The sequence below is a fragment of the Hyposmocoma kahamanoa genome, unplaced genomic scaffold (genome assembly GCF_003589595.1).
Source record: "Hyposmocoma kahamanoa isolate Upper Pololo Valley unplaced genomic scaffold, ASM358959v1 63, whole genome shotgun sequence".
NCBI lineage: Eukaryota > Metazoa > Arthropoda > Insecta > Lepidoptera > Cosmopterigidae > Hyposmocoma > Hyposmocoma kahamanoa.
The window spans coordinates 1934245-1957135 of NW_020653851.1; the positions used below are offsets into that span (position 1 = coordinate 1934245).

The following is a 22891-nucleotide window of genomic DNA, read 5'->3' on the forward strand; positions in this document are numbered from 1 at the left end:
TCCTTCGATCCGGTCGGATTCGAACCGACGTCTTCTTGCATACCGTGCCAGACGCTATACCAACTAAGCCACGGAACGAACCAACGGACCTCACGAATTTTTCTATGTGCTTGCGTCGTGTCTTTGTACTTGGTCTTTCAACGACTTTTTAGTCGTAGCGCCATCTATGAGAAATCTATGACAGATTTATCACCCAGTTAGTACCTTTACAGCTACCAGTCCTGGCGAGAGATGTCGCTATTCACTGTATTAATTAAATTTTTATTGAATTGATATTCAATTATTTTTTGTGAAATTACTCCACTAGTTTGTTATAATTATTAATACAAAGATCGAACACTCAGAAAAAAAGAAAAGTTTGTTTCTACATTGACCCAACCAGGGATCGAACCCGGGACCTCAGAGATAGCGACATCCGGTTGCAAGCCACTCGACCACGGAGATCGTCAAATGTTAATAATTTTTTAACGTAGAGTTTTTATTACATACAGTGGATGGTTCGAACTAGGACTTGAGTTTTTCAAGTACACCTACGCATTTTAAAAGGTCAATTGTTACGTCATAGGGTTTATTCCATAAATTTGGCACTCGAACGAGGATTTTAGAGGTCTCTCGGAGGTTATTATTCATTAGTGGCCAGTAGTTCGGAAACTAGGGCCCCGATTCAGAAACTTTTTCTTTTCGTTCGATTCGGATTCGGATACGATATAGTTATCCAACAGCGTTTTCGGAGTTAGTCGGTGAAATAGATTACAAGAAAATGAAAATTTTTTTATATACATTTTTAAGACTTAAAAGTAAATTAATAAAATTGAACAAGATCCAGACTTCATTTAAAATAATAAGAGATTTCCATATTATATTCTTGCTTTGTAAACAATAGGACGTTCGGTAATTTTCATTCGATAACTGTGTTCTGAATTACTTTGGCTTGGTTCTGAAAAGCTTGTAGCCTTTGCCGGTCGAGACATCATTTCGGTTCGGTTTCGAGTACGACAGTTTGACATTCGATTTGGTTATTGTGAATAAAAATGAAAAGAAATCGTACGATATCAAATCGAATCTTTCGACAACTAAGCTATCGTAAGGTTCTAAATCGACCCCCAGGTTCAATAGGAGTTTTTGCGCGGGTAGTGCGACCGTTTGATCCTTCGTAGCGGTTGTTATGATTACTAATAGTATCCTGAACTATATGCATTTTCTTTTACTAAATTAAAATTATCAATTAAAAGTAATTTAAAAATAAAATGACGTATCGTTGGGATAGTGCAAATCCGCGTATGATAAAAGGCATATCTCTGAGAGGGATTTAACGTTATTACTTTGTTATTTTAATGGTCTTTATTTTAACACAGTAAGTATCAATTAATGTTGTCTACGGGCTGATAACAATCATCATCATCATTATATACAGCCTGACTTCACCCACTGGTGGGTATAGGCCTCCAAGTTTGTGTGCCAATAACAATAGATTCCCGTAAATCATGCTAATTTGGTTGCCACGACATTTACGCGGATTTGTTTTGGCCACTAAATTACCGAAATAGAAACTCGTAATCCAATGCTAGTAAGGGCGCGTTCCCGTTATGTCGTAACGTTTTATTTATCGGTCGCGTCTAGCCTGTTCCCATATCATGACTATCCGTCGTGACTATATATACCTGTGTATTATACAGGGTGTAAATTTCAGATGTCAAGCCAAGGCCTACAACGATTAAGACCAGCTATCTTAATCGTTGTAGTTACAGGAAAACGGTTCTAGAAGACTATCCATGAATTTTGAAGATATTTTGATTGGAATTCACAGGTTTTGAAAAAATCGTACAGTCAGCAAGATAAAAGGCAATTTTTACAAAACTTTTTTTTTATGCCATTCAATTCGGTCTTTAGTAAGGACCAACTGAGGTAAGAGTACTCGAAATGTCACAAATCGCAAAATATTTTTTACCGTACATTTTGTAGGGACATTTAGTAATCAGTTATTCTAGGTAGTAAAGGAAACTAACAAATTGACAACGTATTATGTATTTCAAAATACAAACAATAAGAAAAGGCAAAATAACATAAAATATATACTAAAATTCAACACGATATTCAATCAAATAAATATGTAATACGTTGCACCTGGCGCAGAATGCTCGAAATGCATGAATTCATTGCACGTCCATATGGTCATACATGACATGCATGCTATTTAACAATTCCATTTTACCTAACGGCTGGCTGCGTTACATATCGGTAGCCGATTTTATATAGCATCATCGATATTGTCCTTACAATATTAACGTAGGTACTTACATTTTGATCACATTTTTCCTTAGGAGGTGTACACATCTGGCGAATATGCTGCGAATTAGTTAGTGCGCTGCACGGGTGCAGTTACATAAATACACTGTTTTAAACAAGCAAAGCGTGAATGTCACCCAAACAGCGTCCCAAATCTGCTCATTATAAATCGTCTCAGTTGTATGTTGATAGAGTGTCAATGGTAGAATTTTATCTGCTTGGTATTCTGCTAAAAGTTAGGAGTGAATGAAGCCTCGCTCCGAACCGAATATTCGGTATTCGGCCTGAAGGCGAAATACTATTCGTTGCAACACTACTAATTATCATACAATATTTAGAAGCGCAGTTGCAGCATCACTGTCGTGACACGCGTGCACCACTTTTGCGGTCACGATAAGTGCACTAAAAATTGCTAAAGCGCTACAGACGCAGGCCTGCCGCGCAACAGTCGTGCGATTACAGAGCTTCTATAAACGTCCAATTTGAAGGCGCCCAAAGGTCGCAAATTCAAAACGGTGGTGACATTCAGCGGGGCATCCAAGGTTTACACATACACTGCGCCCAAATGTGTCAAGAAGTAAATCAAGCTTGACCTTTAATATGTCGTGACGAATACGAATTATTTACATTACAACATAGAACATTAAAGGAATATATGTAAATTATGTTTTTCTATTACTATTGTTATGTCTGAGAACGCGACAGTAAATATTTACGTCACTTTGACAAAATGCTCTTTACGCATAAGGCTTTAAGTCCTTGGCAGAAATTCATAAAACGAACTATGAACTGACGACTAAACAAAGATGGCGAGTAAAACAAAATTTCCTCATTGCAAATGGAACGTTGCCTGAGTTTGAGCAAGTAATTAAATTAAACTTTGAGCTTACTTCATAAATCCGGAAATTATTTTAGTTTATAAAATATTGTTCAATGTACTGTAATTGTATTGGTAATGTAAATAAATATAAATAAAAATTATAATAAATATTTCGCCAAGGTAACCACAAATCTAATTTGAAATCTTGTTTTGCTTATAGTACATACGTTGTGTATTAGGGGCGGTTTGACTTCGGGGCTTTAATAACTATAGTTTGTAATTTTTACCTGCCGTGCTACATACAATGAGTTTCATAACATTTGCGAACAAATATATACTTATACATACGACGATAATTTATTTCTTGTATGAATAAATATCGCTTCACAACACAACATTTACGGATTTTGCAAATGGCGGGTTTATTGTTTTTTTTTTTTTAAACAGATTGCCAGCTATTCTTTCATAGATATTAAATACAACTCGAACTAAAATGTTATTAAAGAAGAAGGCACAGACACATGAATTATTAATTAATTGATTATAATTTCCAAATTCTGAAAATACTGCAGAATTTGATTTCACTAAATATATTTAGTAAAATATCATTGACTTACAAATAAATGGACTACGGGTCTAATACAAAAACCACGAAAAAAATGTCCCAAGTCAACCTATTTAAACGTAGTGACATGTAAAGGAATATGACAAAGCTAAAACGTTGAATTTAAATTGTAATGTCATCGCAGCACTGTCTAATTTTGCTTGCTTCGCTGTCAGTCGAACAAACGAAGACTAAAGCGTGAATGACGCTCTGTATACGATTTTAACGCCCTATAAGTTCGGACACGTTTTAGCGCGGACCCGACGTCCATATAATTGTAAGTCAATGTAAAATATGCATAAATTGCAATGTTTAGTTTTTTTTTATACTTCAAGGTTATGCAAAATGTACGTTCAGGTTTTTCGAGCAAAAAATGTTTTTGCTTAATCTTGACATAAAAATCCACAGGACTATAATCTCTACAATAATATCAACGAATGTAATTTGTTTCATGTAGTTCGCATTATTTTTAAGACTTTGGACGTAGGAGGGTAGCGTCTCTATTTAAATATCTTTATTTTAAAGTAAAATGTGATGATTTATTAAAAATTATGGAACAATAGTTATTTGTTATGTAAAGCTGCAAAGTTGTTGTTCAACGCGAGTGCTTGTATAGAAACCTGATCCAGCGAAGGATCCTAAGATTGAACCATGAGCGAAGCGAGTGATTCCAAAATAGAATCCTGAGCATAACGAGGGTTTCAAGGCACAAGACGTAAAATATTTTGCTAGCGAAACACACAACTTTTCACCTCACTATAGCCAGGAAAATTGTAGATGAAAGAAAAACAGTTGTACTAAGTATGACAAATCAGTTTTAATAAACAAAATTACCTAGTCATTGTTGTCAATTTAATGTCAACAATAATAAGAATAAAATATACCAACGGATTTATATTACATAAATAAGTAAAATACGACAAATCGCGTAGTTGAACGTGTTATTATGTTTTTTTTTTTCATAGAAAGAAATCTTAGGTGCGCTACAGTCGATCGCCAAGTCCGAATTTCAGAAACCTTTTCCACGCCAGCGTGGAAAACCCGCTTTTGCCCGCAGGTTTCTAATGAGAAAGAAAGCCTTCCCGAGCTAGTGACGTGAAAAAGTTATTGTTTATGATGTTAGTAATATAGTCTTGCGAGGTTGTTAGTATTTTACATATAACCCTGTATAATGTAGTTTAGCTAGGACATCGAGTATATAACCAGAAATAGAGACGAAATGTCATTTAATTTGTTTGAAAACTATTCTGCCATTATCATTACTGTGACAACTGCGCTCCGATTGGCTAGCCCGAGTTCAAACAATTGACGGGTGTCGTCAGTGGGTGTCGTTTTGTAATTAGATGTTTTGCTGTTTTTCCCACACCACCGAATAGAACAGCACGGCATTGTTAGAGATATTATCTTTATTACAATTAATACAGAATATTTTTTGGAATATACGGAGACGTACACGCAGGTCAGTAGTTGGCCTGTCTATGTTTCAGTGCAAACGAGAGTTGATATTTCTAAGAGCTGTATCGCTAAAGTGTTACCAGGAATATATGGTCCTTATTTCGTCTCTACTTCTGGTTATATACTCGATGAGTTAGGATGACAATACGCGCTACGAGCCTTTTTTGTACAAGTTCAATGTTAGATCGGCTACCGAGAAACTGAAATTGATATTACAGCATAAAACACTGTCCAGGATTCTCATAAATGAACAGTAACGTATTAAAACAAAACAATGGAGGCTAAATAACACTCGTACATAAAAACACAAACTGATAAATCTCTTAGTAAAAGAAAAACGTTCGACAAGTTTGCCGTAAACTCGTTAAGGTTCGTGAGTGTTCGGGAGTGTTCGGTTCGCGTGTGAAAGCGAATCAAGATTGGAGAACTGGAGTAACATGGAAGAGAATGCTCGTGGGCTGTATAAATACAGGTAAGCTTTAATTAATCGTTTGTTATAATGATTGAAGCTACGCAAGAACTCAAAGAATAGACCGTGAATATATTATATTATATTTTAATTAAAATAATAATTGTTAGTGAATATATAATAATTTTAATTAGCTTTAAGCTATATTACTTTTGTAGTTGGGGTTCGGATTACCTAGGCCGCAATTTTTTTTATTTTGCTTCGTGATCCCAGGAAAGTGCTCCATTTTATACTCTTCTGGTTAGAGTTGCCAGCTCTTAAAACCTAAAAGCCAGACAGTTTAAAAAAAATGTAAAACTAGGCTTTTTTGATCATTAATTAATATATTTTAAACTTTAAATAAATAAAAGTAACATTTAATATATTTGTTTTTTTTATTATTAATTATATATTATTGCAATGGCTAACCATCGAAATCAAGCTAAACAAAATTTAAACTATAAAACCTAACAAAAGCCGGACAAGCCGGACACCGTCTTAGAGCTACGCCACACGATACGTTCCATCTTGATGCCTTCACACTTGGTCGATGACGCTACATTGTGCTACATATAAATTAGAACTACACGTGTCACGTGGTGCGTTAAAGAGGCGCGGCGACGGAATCCGTGCTTATCGGACAAGGGGCCATGAGACAGCAACGCATCGCTCTAATTTGTCTAAATCATTCTAATCAGAACGCCTGCTACTTCTGATTATACGTCCGGTTTGATCGATCGATTTGCCGTTGTTTGGTATCACTAAATCAACCATGGGTCATAGGTAGAACCGTGCCCGTAGCATGTCCGAGGCTTAGGTACGGCCTTGTCCGAGTAAACCGAACGTGTAACATGAATCTATATTGAATGAATCTATACTTTTTTTTTATATATACGTTCTGTAGGCGAAGCCAATTATTTGTCTACATTTTATTAAAAGAAAGAGCTAAACAGATCAATGATTTGTCACGAATTTTTATCAACCAAGTAACATAAATATAAAATATTTATTTTATTTTTAAAGTAATTATTTATTAACTGCGTTCACTGTAAAGCATAAAAATACACGCACCTTCACTACTATATGCAGTCAATTTCATTTACAACAAACTCTTAAATGACATTTTTTTTAAACATTTAATTCTAAACAGGGATTAAAAGAAGTGCACATTGTACCTTAAATAATTTCGCGACTCTGTGGTGACGACTATCTAGAACAATCACTTTATATTTTGCCTACTTAATACATTAAAAAAATGCCACAAATGTACAAAGGTTGTCAAACACATTTGATCTCATTTCCTGCAGAGCTGAATCGTTCCCACAATCGTTTGTGGAACCCACTGCAATAATGGTATCCTTACTAAATATCCTTAATAAAATATATTAAGGATATTTATACCTTAATAAAATAGTATTCTTTTAATTTTACATGAAAAGGAAGTCTCACCATCAAACAATATTTTCTCATGTTGAAAAGCTTTTAGAGGTTAGGTAAATTAATAATATAAACTAAACAAAAATGGACCCAGAACTTACCTTGGGGAACGCTCAAACTACCACCTGTTTTCATTTTTAGGTTTATAACCCACAAGTGTTACTAGTTAACTATCTAATATCTTCTTGTTACTAAAATATAATTTCGCTTGGCTTATACCTTTTTTGCTCAAAGCACCCAAAATGATTAATAACGGAACCCTGTGACAGTAGGTCAAAGGCTCGCTCAAAATCTCTCTCTCGCATGAGTTAGAAACAGTTTGCAAATAATATTTAGTTACACAGATACATGTAATTTATCACCAAGGAAGAGAACAGTTGTCTCAACGGCAGCGGTTTTTATTGCAATGGCTCAAATTTTATCTTTTATAACGCAGGTTATTTCATTATATATTGTACTTGCATTGATACATGTCTTAAATTCAGTTTTTTAATGCATTTGTGTTTTAAAGAAAATTGCGATTATACACCATGTTCATCACAATAGATCTACCTGTTGATATTGTCTACCGCTATTAGACAACTACTTTGAATACGTTTCTAAATTCGTAGTTTCTACCATCATGTCTTAGAAATCAGTCACGCTGAATTTCGACACACACAAATCCCACTTGATACTGACCTGCCAGACCGCAACAGTGTCGAATTTGTGTCTTCTCGGAGTTGTGTTCGGTCGAAATATGTGTATCGTAATCTAATATGACAGCCTTTAAAATAGTCGTTTCAATAAACGTTGTGCCTAATTAAATAAATTTGCTAGGGGCCTACGTTTAAAATGCTTCGTCTCATCCGTCACCAGCAAATTGGATTGCGTTAGGAATCTGATTTGACTTGCGCTTCGTGACGAGGCGAGAGTCGAGAGGGGCGTCTCGGCCTTCTATTGGCAAACAGAATAATTTACTCTTAGTAGGTATAATAAAAAGCCTTTTCAATTAATTTATAGTCAATCTTTATTGCGTTGCCAACCTGAACACGAGAACCTAAGTAAATAACCGTTTCAGCATAAAATGTACAAATTATAAAGTTTTGATTATTCATTTTCATTTGCGATTCATGAATCCTTTTCATTGTACCTGTAACGGCAAAATTCTGTATATAAAATACAAAGAAAACGTAAGTTATATCTTAAATAAAACAAATAAATAACAATAAGTAAACTCCCCGCAGCACATAAGGGTAGGTATTAAACTAAGTGAGCCCGTAAATCCCCACTCAAATTGTGAGAAACGCAAACTGTAAACAATTCGTCTTGTCATATTTCTTGTCAGGTAGGCATCTGAATTTTTGTCCCAAACATTATTTTTGTATAGAAAGCCTTGTTTAAAAATCAGGCAATCTCTGAGGATGTTTTCAAAATATATCCGGGTTATTAAGGCTTTTTATTTGTTTTTGTTATTTGGTTAATCTTACCTGCTTTGCTTCCCACGAGACAGCCTAGCCTAGTGTGGGGATCATAGTGCAAATATGTGATTGTTAATTGTAAGTTACGGTAAATAAATTTATTATTATTATTATTTATTATTATTGCACAGAAATTTAACATATTAAAAAAATCAGAATTTGCATCCATGCTGTAATAAGAGCCACGTCTGCAAAATGACTACTTTTCAGAAGACAGGCTTCAAGATTCTACAAACAAAATTAGTCAGCAACTTTTTTATGCTTAGGGCGCGTTCAAAGCCGCGCTGCAGCCGCGCGGTGGCCGCGCGACGGCTGCGCGATTTTCACTTTTCATACAATTTCTAGAAGCGCTGCAACCGCGCGCTGTGGCGCGGCTGCACGCTCGGTTGCATCTCGGTTAGTGAGGTGTACATGTCAATTTTTCAAATTAACTACGATGGACGAAAATCGAGTTGAAGAATTTGTAAAGAATGCAGAACCACACCTTGCAATATAGGATATCAGTACCGCCAGTTATTCTAATCGTCTGGAAAAAAAGGCATGGGAAAATTTATATCTAAAATTTATTGACAATTTTGTAACGAAAACTACAAATGAAAAAAACATAGCAGCTTGTGAGTAATTTTTAATATCTATACGTGAAGTGTGTGCCCCAAGAACTCTCCTGCCTATACTATAATATATAATCCTTAACTATATACTTTTTGGTCCTGAATACAAGTGTGAAGAATAGTGTTAAACAAACGTAAAAATCCCATAAAAACCCGTAAACAAAGCGAAAAATATTTACAAATAATTTTCGTAAATCGAATTTTGTAACTATTGAATGGTAGTATTCATATTGATTATTTTGACAAAATAAAGGTAACGAACAGATTCTAAAGGTGTCTACGACATTGTCGATCAACAACGAGAATTATAGACGTTTCGATTTGTTTGGGAGTGATCATTGAGAATGTGGCATTAATTTCTAAATCCAAGATGGTTGCCAAGAATTTTCAAAAATTTATTTTTGGTCAAGATGGCTGGTTGCAGCGCGACCGCCGCGCGGCTGCAGCGCGGCTAACAGCGGTTAATTTGAACGCGCCCTTAAATAGGAGAGTTATAAAATTTTACATAATGTTTCATGTAGTTCGTACTATGACTTTCGTGTGACAAAAGAACTTTTGACACAAATGGTTTTATACCAATGCCACGAATTCAAAAGATACAATATAACACCGGGAAAATAGTTATACGATGAAAACAAAGCTTGTAGCTAAGTGACATAAATAGCATAAAAGGGGACGTTAAAGTTGGCATTCGAACGTTGTTATGAGGACCACACCTCTCTTTATGCAGATAGATACAATACCAGTTTCGAGGCCAGAGTGAAGCCACAAGCAAAATTCATCTTCAACCAAATCGTCTTCTCGGTGGTTTTTAGAATAGTGGCTACCTCAAAATCGTCTAATTCATCATGATGGTTTAAAAAAAATTGTCGTGTCTTCCTTTATTTTTTTCCATCCTCTAAGTGTCTGTCGCGCATAACTGACATATTGTAGATCACCCCATCATTGTCATTTGATTATTTTAACCATAGATATGATTTTAACCAATGAAAAGCTCGATGTGTGGGACATCGATAATATTCAGTATTTTCTGAACAAATCTCGGTAATAAGTCAAAACGGCGCTAAGTACTTTGGTTTGGGCCACTATTTTTAAAAAGCAGCGAAATAATATCAGGCGATCATGTGGCTAAATGCTTACATACACGTCTCGTCGCTTTTAAAAATACTTTTATACATCTTTAGTTATTCATCATTCATTGTTCCTCGGCAGACGGAAGAGCGCTCCAATCCCCCACAAGGTCGGTCCGTATTGATCTCACGGCAATCCGGTGTTTGCCTCTTAAATAATAAATGGATGGAGATATACCAACCTGAATGTACTCCTTATACCATAACTTGGGGTCCGCCAAGCTCTGAAATAAGAAATAGGTTCGGCGGCGATCTTTAATGCTGATTTTTTCTCCGTTTCGTGCCGTTGCCAGCTTTCCATTATTGAAGATTAAAAGAAATCGTTGACTAGACTGTTCTTTTCCCTCGCGTACTTATAGGTAAGCAAATATTGATAAAAGTACTTGTATTATATCTTCACAGGTAAGCAATTTACATTTAAAATTACATCGTAAGGCAGATTCACCCAAAATCGAGAATGTAATGTTAAAGGTTGTTCGCTGTAGATAGATATTTGTAGAATGTAGATAATGCGAGTAGTTGTAACCCTCGTGACTAAATGGCAAATTTTGAATATCAACCGGAATCTTATACAAGCGCCTCTAAAATGAATTCGTGATTTCGTGAAGACAACTGTCAACAACAGCCAGTTTATTTTTATTCCTCGTATTAAGTTGGACCTATTGCTATTTTTCTTGAAAAAAAAAAATTAACTCTTGTGTATATATGTATATGTTTATTCTTATTTATATGTTTATTATATATATGTCTTTTCATAAGAATGCTAAAATAATATTAAGTAATAAGTGCCCAAAGTTCCATTGCCAAGCTGAAAATTGGAATTTTGTGCGGTGGCCAAAATAAAAATGGAAACCGAATAACATTATCCCTGTTTCCATTTGCCTGGATCTAAATATACTTTCTCTGGGCAGGTAGGTACTTATGTACCTATATCTCTCGCATTTTCCTTTTTTTCTCAGGACACGGCTTATTAGTTTCGATATGACGTGTGGGTCGAAGATCCAATTGGATTATTGGTGATTCATCTGCTTTTGTTATCTTACGGCTACCTTTTTATTACCTTCAAAACTTGAATTAAAAATGTCAAAACTACATAAATTTGGAATAGGTTTATTTCATAATAATAATTCGTTTATTTTTGCTTAAACGTAAGTATTGTTGATGTAACATAATCTCAGTATAGAGTACTAAAAACCGACCTCAAAAATACGTGGATTTATATCTATTTGCCAAGTTTTATTGAAATCGGTTACCGAAAAGTGCGGGAAACCGGATTCATCCCCTAGTTCGCCACCCTTAGAGGTGGAATATTTTCTTCAAATTTAAATAAGATCACTACTGAGGTACCCTCTTTCTAACAAGAAAAGAATCACATACATCGGTTCACAAATGCCGATGCCTACATACAAAACGTACATACAAAAAAAACGATAACATACATACAAAAAAAAATACAACGAATTGAAAACCTCCTCCTTTATTTGAAGTCGGTTAAAATATATACCTTAGTCCTTAATGTATATATTATATGGGTCATGTGGCCTGAATCAAATAGATAAATTTAAAAAAATATATAACAATGCTAGCGCGGTCACATTTCGCATACATTCGTACGACCACACTCGCACCGCGCCGCCGCCCCGGCTCGGGCGGCACTTTTCCCACGGCGCGTTGGCTCGTGAAACCACGGGCCGTGGGAATCCAGCATTAAACAGCATGTGAATGTCAGGGTATTTTTTTACTACTACAAGAAAAATAATATTACAGGTTATAATTTAACAAACAATAGTTGTCAATAAAAACGGAAGTAGGGGAACTGAAGGTAGGACGGACCACTTAAGGAAAATTCGACTGTAAACAAAAATCAACGGTTTTATTATCATTTGTTTAACGTTATATCATTGAGCATTTAGTTATCTTATATGCCTATAACCAATACTTAAAGTAAATCACAGATTTAGAAGATATTGGATGATTTCCAAAACCCTCGAATTGGTCCAGTTTGCCTTCACGTCGAAGTAAAACGGATCACGCATGTAGGTAAAAAGGACCTACAAAAATATAAGCAAAAAATTAAGAATTAGTGCACCTACGCGGAAGCACACCTTTCACAAACAAACCTAACGTCTTGATCGTTATCCTCAATACCGGCACAACTAGAGTGTGCCCATAAAGAACATTCTGGACACTGAACCCATCCTTCAACTGATTCAGAAAATAAATGTGAACAATAAAAGCATCTAACATCTTCCTCTGCTTTGCTGGAACATGTATAGCTTCTCTTTTTAGTAATTTTTTTAGTGGATTTCCCTTTGCCTGGTCGAGTCTTTACTGTCCTTTTCCCTTTATTTTCTGCGAATAAATTCTGCTTTGCCGTCTTTGCTCTTTGTTTCTTCTCTTGAGTCTTTTGAAGCGATTCTAATTCTTCCCGATAAGGTGATGATGTTAATGCAACCGTCTGTCCTCGCCTAACAGTAGATCGAGTCCGTTTTGATGTTCTAGGAATAGGCATTATTTCCTCTGGAGAAATAAAAAATGACGTAGATAGCCGTGGTTCATCTTTGGTTAGCAAGTTTTCAGTCTGAGAAATGCCTTGGTCACTCAATGTTGGTATATTCGGATCATCAATATTTGCATTTGGGTTACTTATTGCAGAAGATTCAGGCTCATCAGTCATTATCACATCGATGGTGTGTGACTTACTTGCTTGAGCTGTGTCTTGATCGCTCGATTTAGAGGGTCCTGGTTCATCGATTGTAGTCACTTCGTTAGTTCTAGATGTACAGAGTTCAAAATCGTCTTCCGACGGCTCTGTTTCCGGCATTTCAATATCAGTCGTCGCTGCTGCTAAAAAATCCACCTCTGTAAACACATCACGATTCAACGGCCAGATTCCTGTGGTTCGAAAGGCATTATAAGCAGTTGATAGGGTTGCAGCTTTTTGGAAAGCTTTGTCGACAAGCTCTGCAATTTGAAATTGGGTTATTACTTTGCCTGAATTTAATCTCATCCAGTTATTTGCTGCCTCAGTATAATAGGTTGAAAATGGTTTCATGAACCCTACATCCAAAGGTTGTAGCCGGTGCGTGCAGTGTGGGGGAAATGAAAGGATATGCACGCCGTTATTCCTGCCTAAGTTTATGACATCCATATTTTTTGTGTGGCTGGCATGCCCGTCCAGTAAGAGCAAAACGGGATTATCGACAGACGCTCGTGAAAACTTAATAAACTTTTCGAACCATGCTGTAAAAATTTCTTTCTGGATCCACCCGCTTTCATGACACAAAGCCCAGAATCCTCGTGGGGCATTCAACATTAATTCTGGTTTCATCCTTTTACGAGGGAACACAAATAAGGGAGGCATGTAGGAGCCATCCGCTCCAAAGCAGCAAACAACAGTGACGAGCTGACCTCGCTCAGCAGAAGTTAATAGTCCTACCTGTTTCTTGCCTTTTGTGCCAACGATACGAGGCATACTTTTTGGCACAGTTGTCATACCTGTTTCATCGACATTGAAGATTCGGTCAGGTGTCAGTTTATATTTAGCGACTAGGTCTGTCAAGAGATCGAAAAATTTGTTGACAACGACTTGGTTAAATCCTGCTGCTCGAGATGCTGAAGTCGGCTCGGGTTTACGCAGACTCAAGTCCAGGCTTTAGAAAATTATCTAACCAAATCCTTCCAGCCATTTTTGTATCATTATTAAATTTGTGCTGTAATTTATTGTGTTCAGCCAAGTCGTAAGCAAGTCTTCTTAGATCCTTTGTAGTTAAACCAAAGAAACGACTTTCCATATCTTTGCCATAGGATGCTAATTCCTTCTCAACATTCGCGTTAAATACCTGTTCATACCGGCCCATTTTCTTCTCCGTAGCTTTAGTAATATCTTTGGTAAATTCGTATTTTGTCAGTCTTCGTATTAAAGTAGTCTTTGGAACATTATAAGTAGCGGCAGCTTTGTTAAGCCCCATTTTACGACTTGCTACCTTTTCAATTGCATTTTTCATATCCTCTTCACTCCAAGATTGTCGATCTGATTTTCTTTTATAGTTGTTAACCATCTGAAATAAAAAAAAATCGAATTACCAAAATCCCATAATAATATTGCATACAAAAATATTTCAAGGCAAAACGGATCACGCGGTCCATTTTGCCCATTCCATTTTGCCTTTTTGGTAGGTATGTAATTGTTAAATATTTCGAGGTTAAATTATTAGGGAACTTTGCTTATTGTATCGTTAAAATAAAGTGTAATAAGGAGTAATTAAATGAAAATCACTTAGAAATTAATATTAATTGCAAAATAAAAGTAAAGGTTAATCAAAATTTGTTCTTTTTACATCAAAATACTCAAAAAATAACTTACCTTGATAAAAACGTGTGCTAAGGCACGGCCGCTCCGAAGACACTGACCAAGAGTGAGAGAGTAGCGACTACCAAGTGGACGTAAAGCGTTAATAGATGACACTAGTAGTTTCATAGTAAAAGGTGCGGTCCGTTTTACCCACAGGGTCCGTTTTACCTACAGTTCCCCTACTAAATTAATTTACTAGGTACTCCGTGAACCCAGGGAAGGTTAAATCGTACTAAATAGCTACGCTTCGAAAACTTCGTGATGAAAATTTCATTGCAAAGAAGGTCTCAGGTTTTTCAGAGCCATTGGAAAACATGTGAATTTAGACCAGCGCATTGGATTATGGCAGCGATCAAAAGTCTGTCGCGTCTAGCCTGTTCCCGTATCACAACTACCTGTCGTGACTGTATCGTGGACGTTTACATTATCGTTGAACTGTCGTGTTCCCACTAGATCGTGACGAAAACCGGTTCACGGCAGCCGCCTTGCCGTTTGCCCAACATAATCGTTTAAAGCTGCAATTATTTGTCGTCACGTAACGTCAAAAAAATCTGAACGACAGTTAATCGTGTTGTCTATGTGAACATCTTCATTTAAATATACAAGCCACGACATTTTAAACTGCACGACTATCTGTCGTCACGACATAATGGAAACGCACTCAAAGACATAAGTTGACAAGTCCCATGTACCCGTAAACTAAAATTTCGCCAGTACCCCCTTCAAAACGGGAACGCAATAATGTTTTCATTACTGCTTGACGGCAGTAGTAAGTTAAGTGGCAGTACTTCCCTGGACCAACTCTTTCAGAATGAGCTCTACTACTACTAGTGCTATTAGATACTCATTTGGATTATTCCATTTACGAAAAGCCAAAATATTGATTACTACATGACTAAACGGGATCCATTCTCGTTGACACCCACTTACACCTCATGCACCCAGTTACTACGGTAATTTGCTGACTCCACCAACGGTCCTATACGCGCGACAGCGAATTAGCTTAGTATTTAGAATTACATTATGTAATGTTTATTTCCGTATTTAATTTTATTTTGTGACTTTTAGGGTCGTATTCCAGAACTCTACTCAATGCTAAAGTCAGGATTTGAGCAAACTTGAGTATGATTTCAAGCACTGGAAATACGACCCTAATGGCAAGGACCTGAGTATGCTTTTCAGTGCGAACTGCAAGCTCAACTGCGAACTGCGAACTCAAGTCCTGACTTGAGTATTGAGTAGAGTTCTGGAATACGTCCCTCGGATCTGTAGTCTTTTAGCCGCTCACGCGATGCGCTCCTCCTACCGCAAAATGGCGGCTATTTGGTTTCGCAAATTAGAAAAGCATTCAGTTTAAATACAAGTTTTTATAAATAAAATTTACTATTCTGCATTGCTAAATAAATACCCTTCGTACTACAAAAAAAAAAACATCTCAAATAAAATGCAGTAATACACCGCAAATCCTGCACTTAAAAAGCACTAATGAAATTTTTGGTGTAGTTGGATAAATATGATAATATTCTGTTTGAGTGGTTCTAACGTTTACCATGAAATTACTCCTTAAAGTATAGTTTATAAACGTTTATATTCAGGTTAAACTTAAAAAACGCTACTTACGTTATGTATTCAATAAATAAACACTGAAATCACCAGCCCAACAATAACACTCACACAATTGTCGTGACGTATTTTTGAAGTTGTTTATTTTTTTTAATGACAGATCCAGGTATTAAAAACTGTATGGTTTGCTAGAGTAGTTACCGAAATTGCAATTAATATTAGTTCTTTTACCTCTTATAACTTCAATATCCGATAAATCGGCATAAAATCATCACCGGCACCTCTAGGTGTGGTATGCGTCTAGGGCTGCATGTATCGCGTGCGGATAAGGTTTTCACTCTGCACTAAACATCTCTTTTATGATAATATTTAATTTCTCTGCCATGGACCCATTTTAAGCCTTGGGTCGGGCTCTAAGGGTCGATAATGATTACTTTGGGAATTATCAACCTAGTTCATCTCCTTATAAGAAACCTCTATCCTATAGTGAGACGTACAATGTGTTGATGACAGTGATGATAACTCTTCATCGCAAGAACAAAATTCTTACACATACAAAAGTGTCTGTTGCTAACATCGAACGTTACAGTGTCTTTACTTGCTATAATGTGCCTTATTGACATCTCGAAAGCAATCATTCTGTCGACAATGAATTAAGCTCAGCCCTATATAGCACAACTAACTAGGAGCCCATAGTAAAGTCCTAACAAAACGTTTTCCCTGTCAGCCTGTTCCCAACATAATGCGGCCAGTAAAGTAATTATTGCCTTAATGGAATAAGAAATACTTGGATTGTCCTCGCGGCTTCTAAAGAAAATAACACAATTAAGCGAAGAAAATGTGTTCACATTATAATATAATGATCATTATATTCATGTAAAACACAGCCTAAACATCTCCATTTGTGTCTTTTTGTCTTGTGACGTCTGCAGGTACGAGTAATGCCTAAATTACATTGTGTTATATATTTTGGACTTGTAAGATTCCGCAAAAAGAATGTCTGTTTATGGGATTAAAAACCTTAAAAAAATTAGAAGCTTTAAGATAATGTGGGTTGTGTATTCGGACGTACGTACACTTATTACAAGTCTGTGGTCATTATATGAACGAGTGTATGTAAAATGTTTCTATATCTAGACGCCCGTTAGCTATTGTTCTTTATTTTTATTTAGAAATTGTTATAAATCGACGCCTCCTACGTAAAGTATCGTATGTCGAAATTGCCAAGTTTACAGGGGAGTGTTTTAAAGTTCTCCGTTTCATTCGGCAAAGATTGTTACTCACATAGAGTGATCCTCTAATAGATCATCTAGCCGATATCTAGGATTTTATGATACTCAACGTGTGTAACGAGATTTGCCGAACAAAACTGAGAAATCTAAAGTCACGTGTTATGCTTATTACGGTGAATTCAGAACTTTAAAAGGCTCCCCTGTAAACTTGGCAATTTTGACATACGATACTTTACGTGGGAGGCGTCGAAATATGAAATATGCGATTATGTATTACTTTTCATAAGTGGGTTGACCACAGAATCATAACAAGTGTACGTCCGGATACATAATCCTCATGACAAAACGACTCTCATCCCTTGGAGTATGGCGGCACTGGCGTGAAACGCCACGTGTGCCCAGACACTTGCCCATCCGGAAATCAGATGGGTTTCTGAGCGAGAAGATAAACCTGATTCCTACTATATCTTTCTAATTTATGAGCTAAATCAACGATTGTTCCGATTTGAAATGTCAAAAGTTTCCGATCGGCCAGCTGTGGATCGCAATTATGCGCCTCGACTCGGAAAAGACGCAGTTTCCGATCAGGAGAGGCAATCAAAGTCATGCTGCAGGACCTCGGCTCCGACTACTTACTTACAGCCTTTGGAGTCGAAACCCTTGGCCCGTGAGGTCCCAGTGACCTTCATCTGTACAAATTTTATCCAAAAAATTAATAGACGGTCTGGGAAACCCAAGGGTCGGCAGCTAACTTGCCCAACGCATTAGCATAGCCATACAAAGGGGGAACGCTGCCAGCATCTTGGGCAACTTGCCGCGGGGACCCAATTTTATTCATATAATTTAATGTGAGTTTTAGTTTCTACTTTACTGTTTTAACATCAGTCTTCACATCATCAACATCAGTCCGGTGCGATGCACGCTCAGATTCGGACGTGCTCACACAGTAAGAATTATATTAATTCGCGATCCGCGCGGTAATGACCGCTGCGCGTAATTGACTATGGGTTCCCAACAACTCATAGCCAATGAACTGCTGGCGTTCATACAACACGCCATCGACACTATGGACGAGGTCAGCATCATGCAGATCTGCAAATCAAACTTTAAAGAAGATGAGATTTGCAGTGGCAAGGCGCTGCTTTTCCGTGTGCTTGGCAAGGCCGAGCAGATGCCATCTCGCCGGAGGGATGGAGGAACGAAGAGTATCCAGGACATTATAACGATGTTAAAGGAAACCGACCCAGACGACGTGCCTGCTTTCGTGGCAAAGGAGCTGCACAAGCTGCCCCCTGTCACGTTCGACCATGTCGATGTCACTAGGCTGCTTAAGGACATCACATCCCTGAAAGCAAGTCTGGCCGAAGTTCAATGTAAATTGGAGGCTTCGGATAACACCATCTGTGAGTTACGTGCCCAAGTTGTATTACTGAGTAGTGCAACTTCGGTAAGTAGGTCACCCGAGGCCTGTAACGTGAATACTCGTCGCGGGGCACATAATGCATCTATCGGCAGTTTTGAGTCGGCCCATACGGATGCGTCACCGACCGCTGTCGCTGAGCGCGTTTCCCCGCGCCCCGCCGCTCGATTGTCCGCTCCGGCGGAGACGTCACGCGTAAACACGTTGACCCCTCCACGTGATTACGCCGCTGTCGCAGCTGTTAACCGACCCGTTGCTCCACAACCACAAGCCAGGCAGCTATCAACGAAGGGGATGAAAAAACCTCGTGTACCTGTCTCTGAAGTTGCAAAACCACAGAGGCAGACGGACCGGTGCGACGATGACGGCTTCACAAAGGTGGAGAAGAAGAAGAGGAAGCCCACCAGCCGTAACCTGTGCGGCACTGCACCGACAGGGTCCAACTTTTTGCTGCGTCCGGCAATCCCGACAACGCTGCTGTACCTGTCACGCCTGCATTACTCCACGAAGTCTGAGGAGATAGTGGAGTACATCAGGTTGAAATCCAAATACACCCTGAGGGTTGAGCGGTTGGAGTCCCGCCACTACGTAAACTTTAATTCGTTTGTGGTGAGAGTGCCGACCGAACATCTGTCGACCTTCATGAAGGAGGAGTTCTGGCCGAAGGGTGTCCTATACCGGCGATTCCGTGGCCGGTTGCCTGACACCAGATGGCGCCACACGTCGCCGACTACCTAAATACGTGTTAAATTAGTAATTAGTGTTATTTTATATTGTTATGTATGTTAGTCTGTAAGGTATGTATCTATGGGTCTCAGTAACCTGAATATAAATAAATAAATAAAAAAAAATAAAAAAAATACTTTAAAACACGAGCCACCGCTGCAAACGCATATATAAAACTATAGACACTGACAGTGTACCTGTTCAGATGATCTTGCGTTATCATTCACTGCAAGTACTTGTGCGCCTGGCGCGGTGCTTCTCGTTATCTGAACGTTTCAATACGCGGTAGTGCAGCCTGTGCAGAGAAACAGCTATTCTCGATAGATCTCACGCTTTATGTCGCTCTCGCGCAAGTCACGACCTGTCGTGCTAGCCCTACAAGTGTGCATCCATCTGTACATCTAGCCTTACTGTAACGCTCTTTCTTTGAAAGTCGGTAATTTCAAGCCACTCACCAGATAGTAATCACCTACAAATAGTAAAGACCACAGGTCACCCGAGTTAAAGTGAGCTAAGAAACCTTTCCATAGAAACTTCATCACCAGACTATTTTGCCGAACGATTAATGGTCTTGTTTACTTTTTCGTGCGCCATATTTGGCCCTCGTCAACATCGAAACATCAATTTCCAGCCAGGCATTAAGTGCCTTGTGTATACATAAAGCGCGTGGAAGGTAAACTTAAAAAAAAGTTGCAGTAATGAATTAAGGAGAAGTTTACTTATGTATCGATTCAGTCCCTTTGACCTGACTCCGACTTTTCGTGATATATCATATAGAAAATATTTTTACGTGCAAAAGTTATTTTAATAAACATTCTAACTGTGAAAGATAAAATTATAAAAATAAAAAAGTAAGTACGCTGAAGAAAGTAACTGATTCATTTCATTATATTTGCGTCATCTCTGAGTTACTTTTTTTGTCCAATTTGAGTGAGTTCGAAAACTATTTAGGATTCACAATAACAAACATAGTTGAATTTCCTCAAAGGTTATGAAATTTGCCTTCAGAACAAAAATTACTTACCTACATATTAAGCGAGAAGAACAAAAGTTACGTTGGCTCCATTGTCTTGTTCTATGCAATGACTACAAAACAGCGAAATAACAGGATCTGACAACAGTTCACAATAACGGTTATTTGGAAATCGTACATCAGTATAATTCACTACTAAAAACATGACAATAATATAAATATTGCAAGGAAAATAGTATTCCAATTTCGCGATTGTATTAGTACCTACATATCTACAAACAACAACAGAATAAAAAGTAATAAGTACCAGGATCTCGGGATCCTGGTACTTATTACTTTTTATTCTGTATATACCCGGACCCGAGTCCGCCTACCTATTTACAGCCTTTGGAGTCGAAACCTTTGACCCCTGGGGTCCCAGTGGCTTTCATCCGTACCAAATTTTATCGTAAAAATTAATAGACTGTCTGGCGAATCCAAGGGCTACCTTGCCCAACGCATTAGCAATACAAAGGGGGAACGCTGCCAGCATGTTGGGCACCTTGCTACGGGAACCCAATTTTATTCATATAATTTAAAAATCCTAGTTTTACTTTCTGGTATTTAAACTTTTATTGTCATTGTTACCTTACCTGTATATTATCTTAATTAAATAATGTATCAACAACATTGATATTTCTCTTGTATATAAATTAATTGTTCATGTATATCTCATATTTCCTCGCCTCGGCCCTTTTTCTCTCCTACATCTTCCTAACATCATTTCTTTTGATGTTATAACTTTCCACATTGTAAGGATAACTAAACCTTGTTATTGGCTGAAAAGCTAACTACGAAAAGCTATACCCAAAAAGAAAAAATAAAAGTTTTATATGTTATAGTCTATTACCTTTTGTTGAAATTAAAGTGCATAAATTGTCTATGCATGCGCGATTGTGGTTTTCGATGTTTTCGTTGGTTATTTTTGTGAATATCTCAGTAGGCGAGGTAAAATTGGCTTCATTCATAATACAGGGTGTAATTGTTAAGAGTGCTCAGGCAATTATTCCGTAAATATAAGAGATCACAAATCTTTAAACTGATATTGAAAGTACGTTACCTGATAACTAAAACGACATCAATACCTTGTTTTAAATAAAACTAGAAATATCCAAAATTTTTCACATTAAACGCTTCCATACATTTAATATGACATTCGTAAAGAAGCTTTAGTTGACCCACTTTAAGAGGTAACAATAAGTTTCCAGATAACAAAACTGCTATTAAAGTAATAAAAGTCTTTTAATTGAATAAAATTAAAGTGACAACACAAACAAAAAAAACATTGAGGAGTGATTATTTTTAAGCAAGAATAAAATTTTCAAATTCAATTCAAAGCAGGTGTTCGAGACTAAAGTAGGTAATCTATCTGTGACTTTATATGAATGTCATATTCCATATCCTAGTTTTATTTTTTAAAAGTTATTGATGTCGTTTTACCCATTAGGTAACGTACTTTCGATATCAGTTTCAAGGTTTTTGATATCTCTTATATTTAAGGAATAATCGCCTGGGCACACTTAACTATTGCACACTGTATACTGTTATATAACCATCCAAAAATTGTGTCTGGCCCGGTTTCTCTTTTCTATATATCGTACATCGACGCTTTGCTACTGATACCTTTGCGACCATTGATCTACCAATCATTTCTCTGCCCATTAAAAGTTGTTCGTGTTGATAAAATTAACTTTAAGGTTCTCGAAGGCTTCTATTTGGTTCAGTTGCAAAGTTCCGAAACCCACGTTTCAAAATTATAAGCAGCTGAAAGCGAAACAACAAACAAAACTCGGTTTGTTTAATTTATAGTTTAAGTGAGACAGTTGTTTGTCTTTCGTTTATTTATTAGTGTTTCTGTTCGAGATTTCTCGAGTCCAAAAATCTGACCAACTACGAGACGAGAAAAATATCGTCGACAATTTGAGAAGGCCAGAGTGTCTGGGAAACCCAAGGGCTGGCAGCTACCTTACCCAACGCATTAGCATAGCTATGCAAAAGAGGAACGCTGCCAGCATCTTGGGCACCTTGCCGCGAGGACCCAATTTTATTCATATAATTTAATTCTAGTTTTAGTTTATAGTATTTAAGATACCTGCCAGATAACCAAACAAATTACGTGGTCTCAAACTAGAGAATATCGGAATCAAATTCAGGTTGGAAATTGCACATGCTTTCCAAGGGTCGACAACCTTCTTTTTTATATAACACCAAGTGACGGGACGAACAAGTTGCGGGCCTGGTGGTAAGTGATACGCCTGTCCATAACTCCACTCACAGCTTTAAATCGCAAAGATCTTAGGGGCACTGCCACTGCGCCCGTCACCCTTAGATAT

At 37.3% G+C, this 22891-nt stretch overlaps 1 protein-coding gene across 2 annotated transcripts in view; it reads left to right on the top strand.

The window, feature by feature from the left end:
* LOC113230222 (oxysterol-binding protein-related protein 1) overlaps positions 1-22891 on the top strand; it is a 76648-nt gene that overhangs the window by 16055 nt on the left and 37702 nt on the right. Inside the window, exon 2 of one of the 2 annotated variants that reach the window (XM_026464046.1) lies at positions 5401-5637. In XM_026464046.1, the coding sequence (XP_026319831.1) occupies positions 5603-5637 (35 nt within the window). In that variant the 5' untranslated portion in view covers positions 5401-5602. Of the gene's footprint in view, positions 1-5383; positions 5638-22891 lie in introns of both variants that reach the window. The other variant, XM_026464045.1, reaches the window with a different exon arrangement.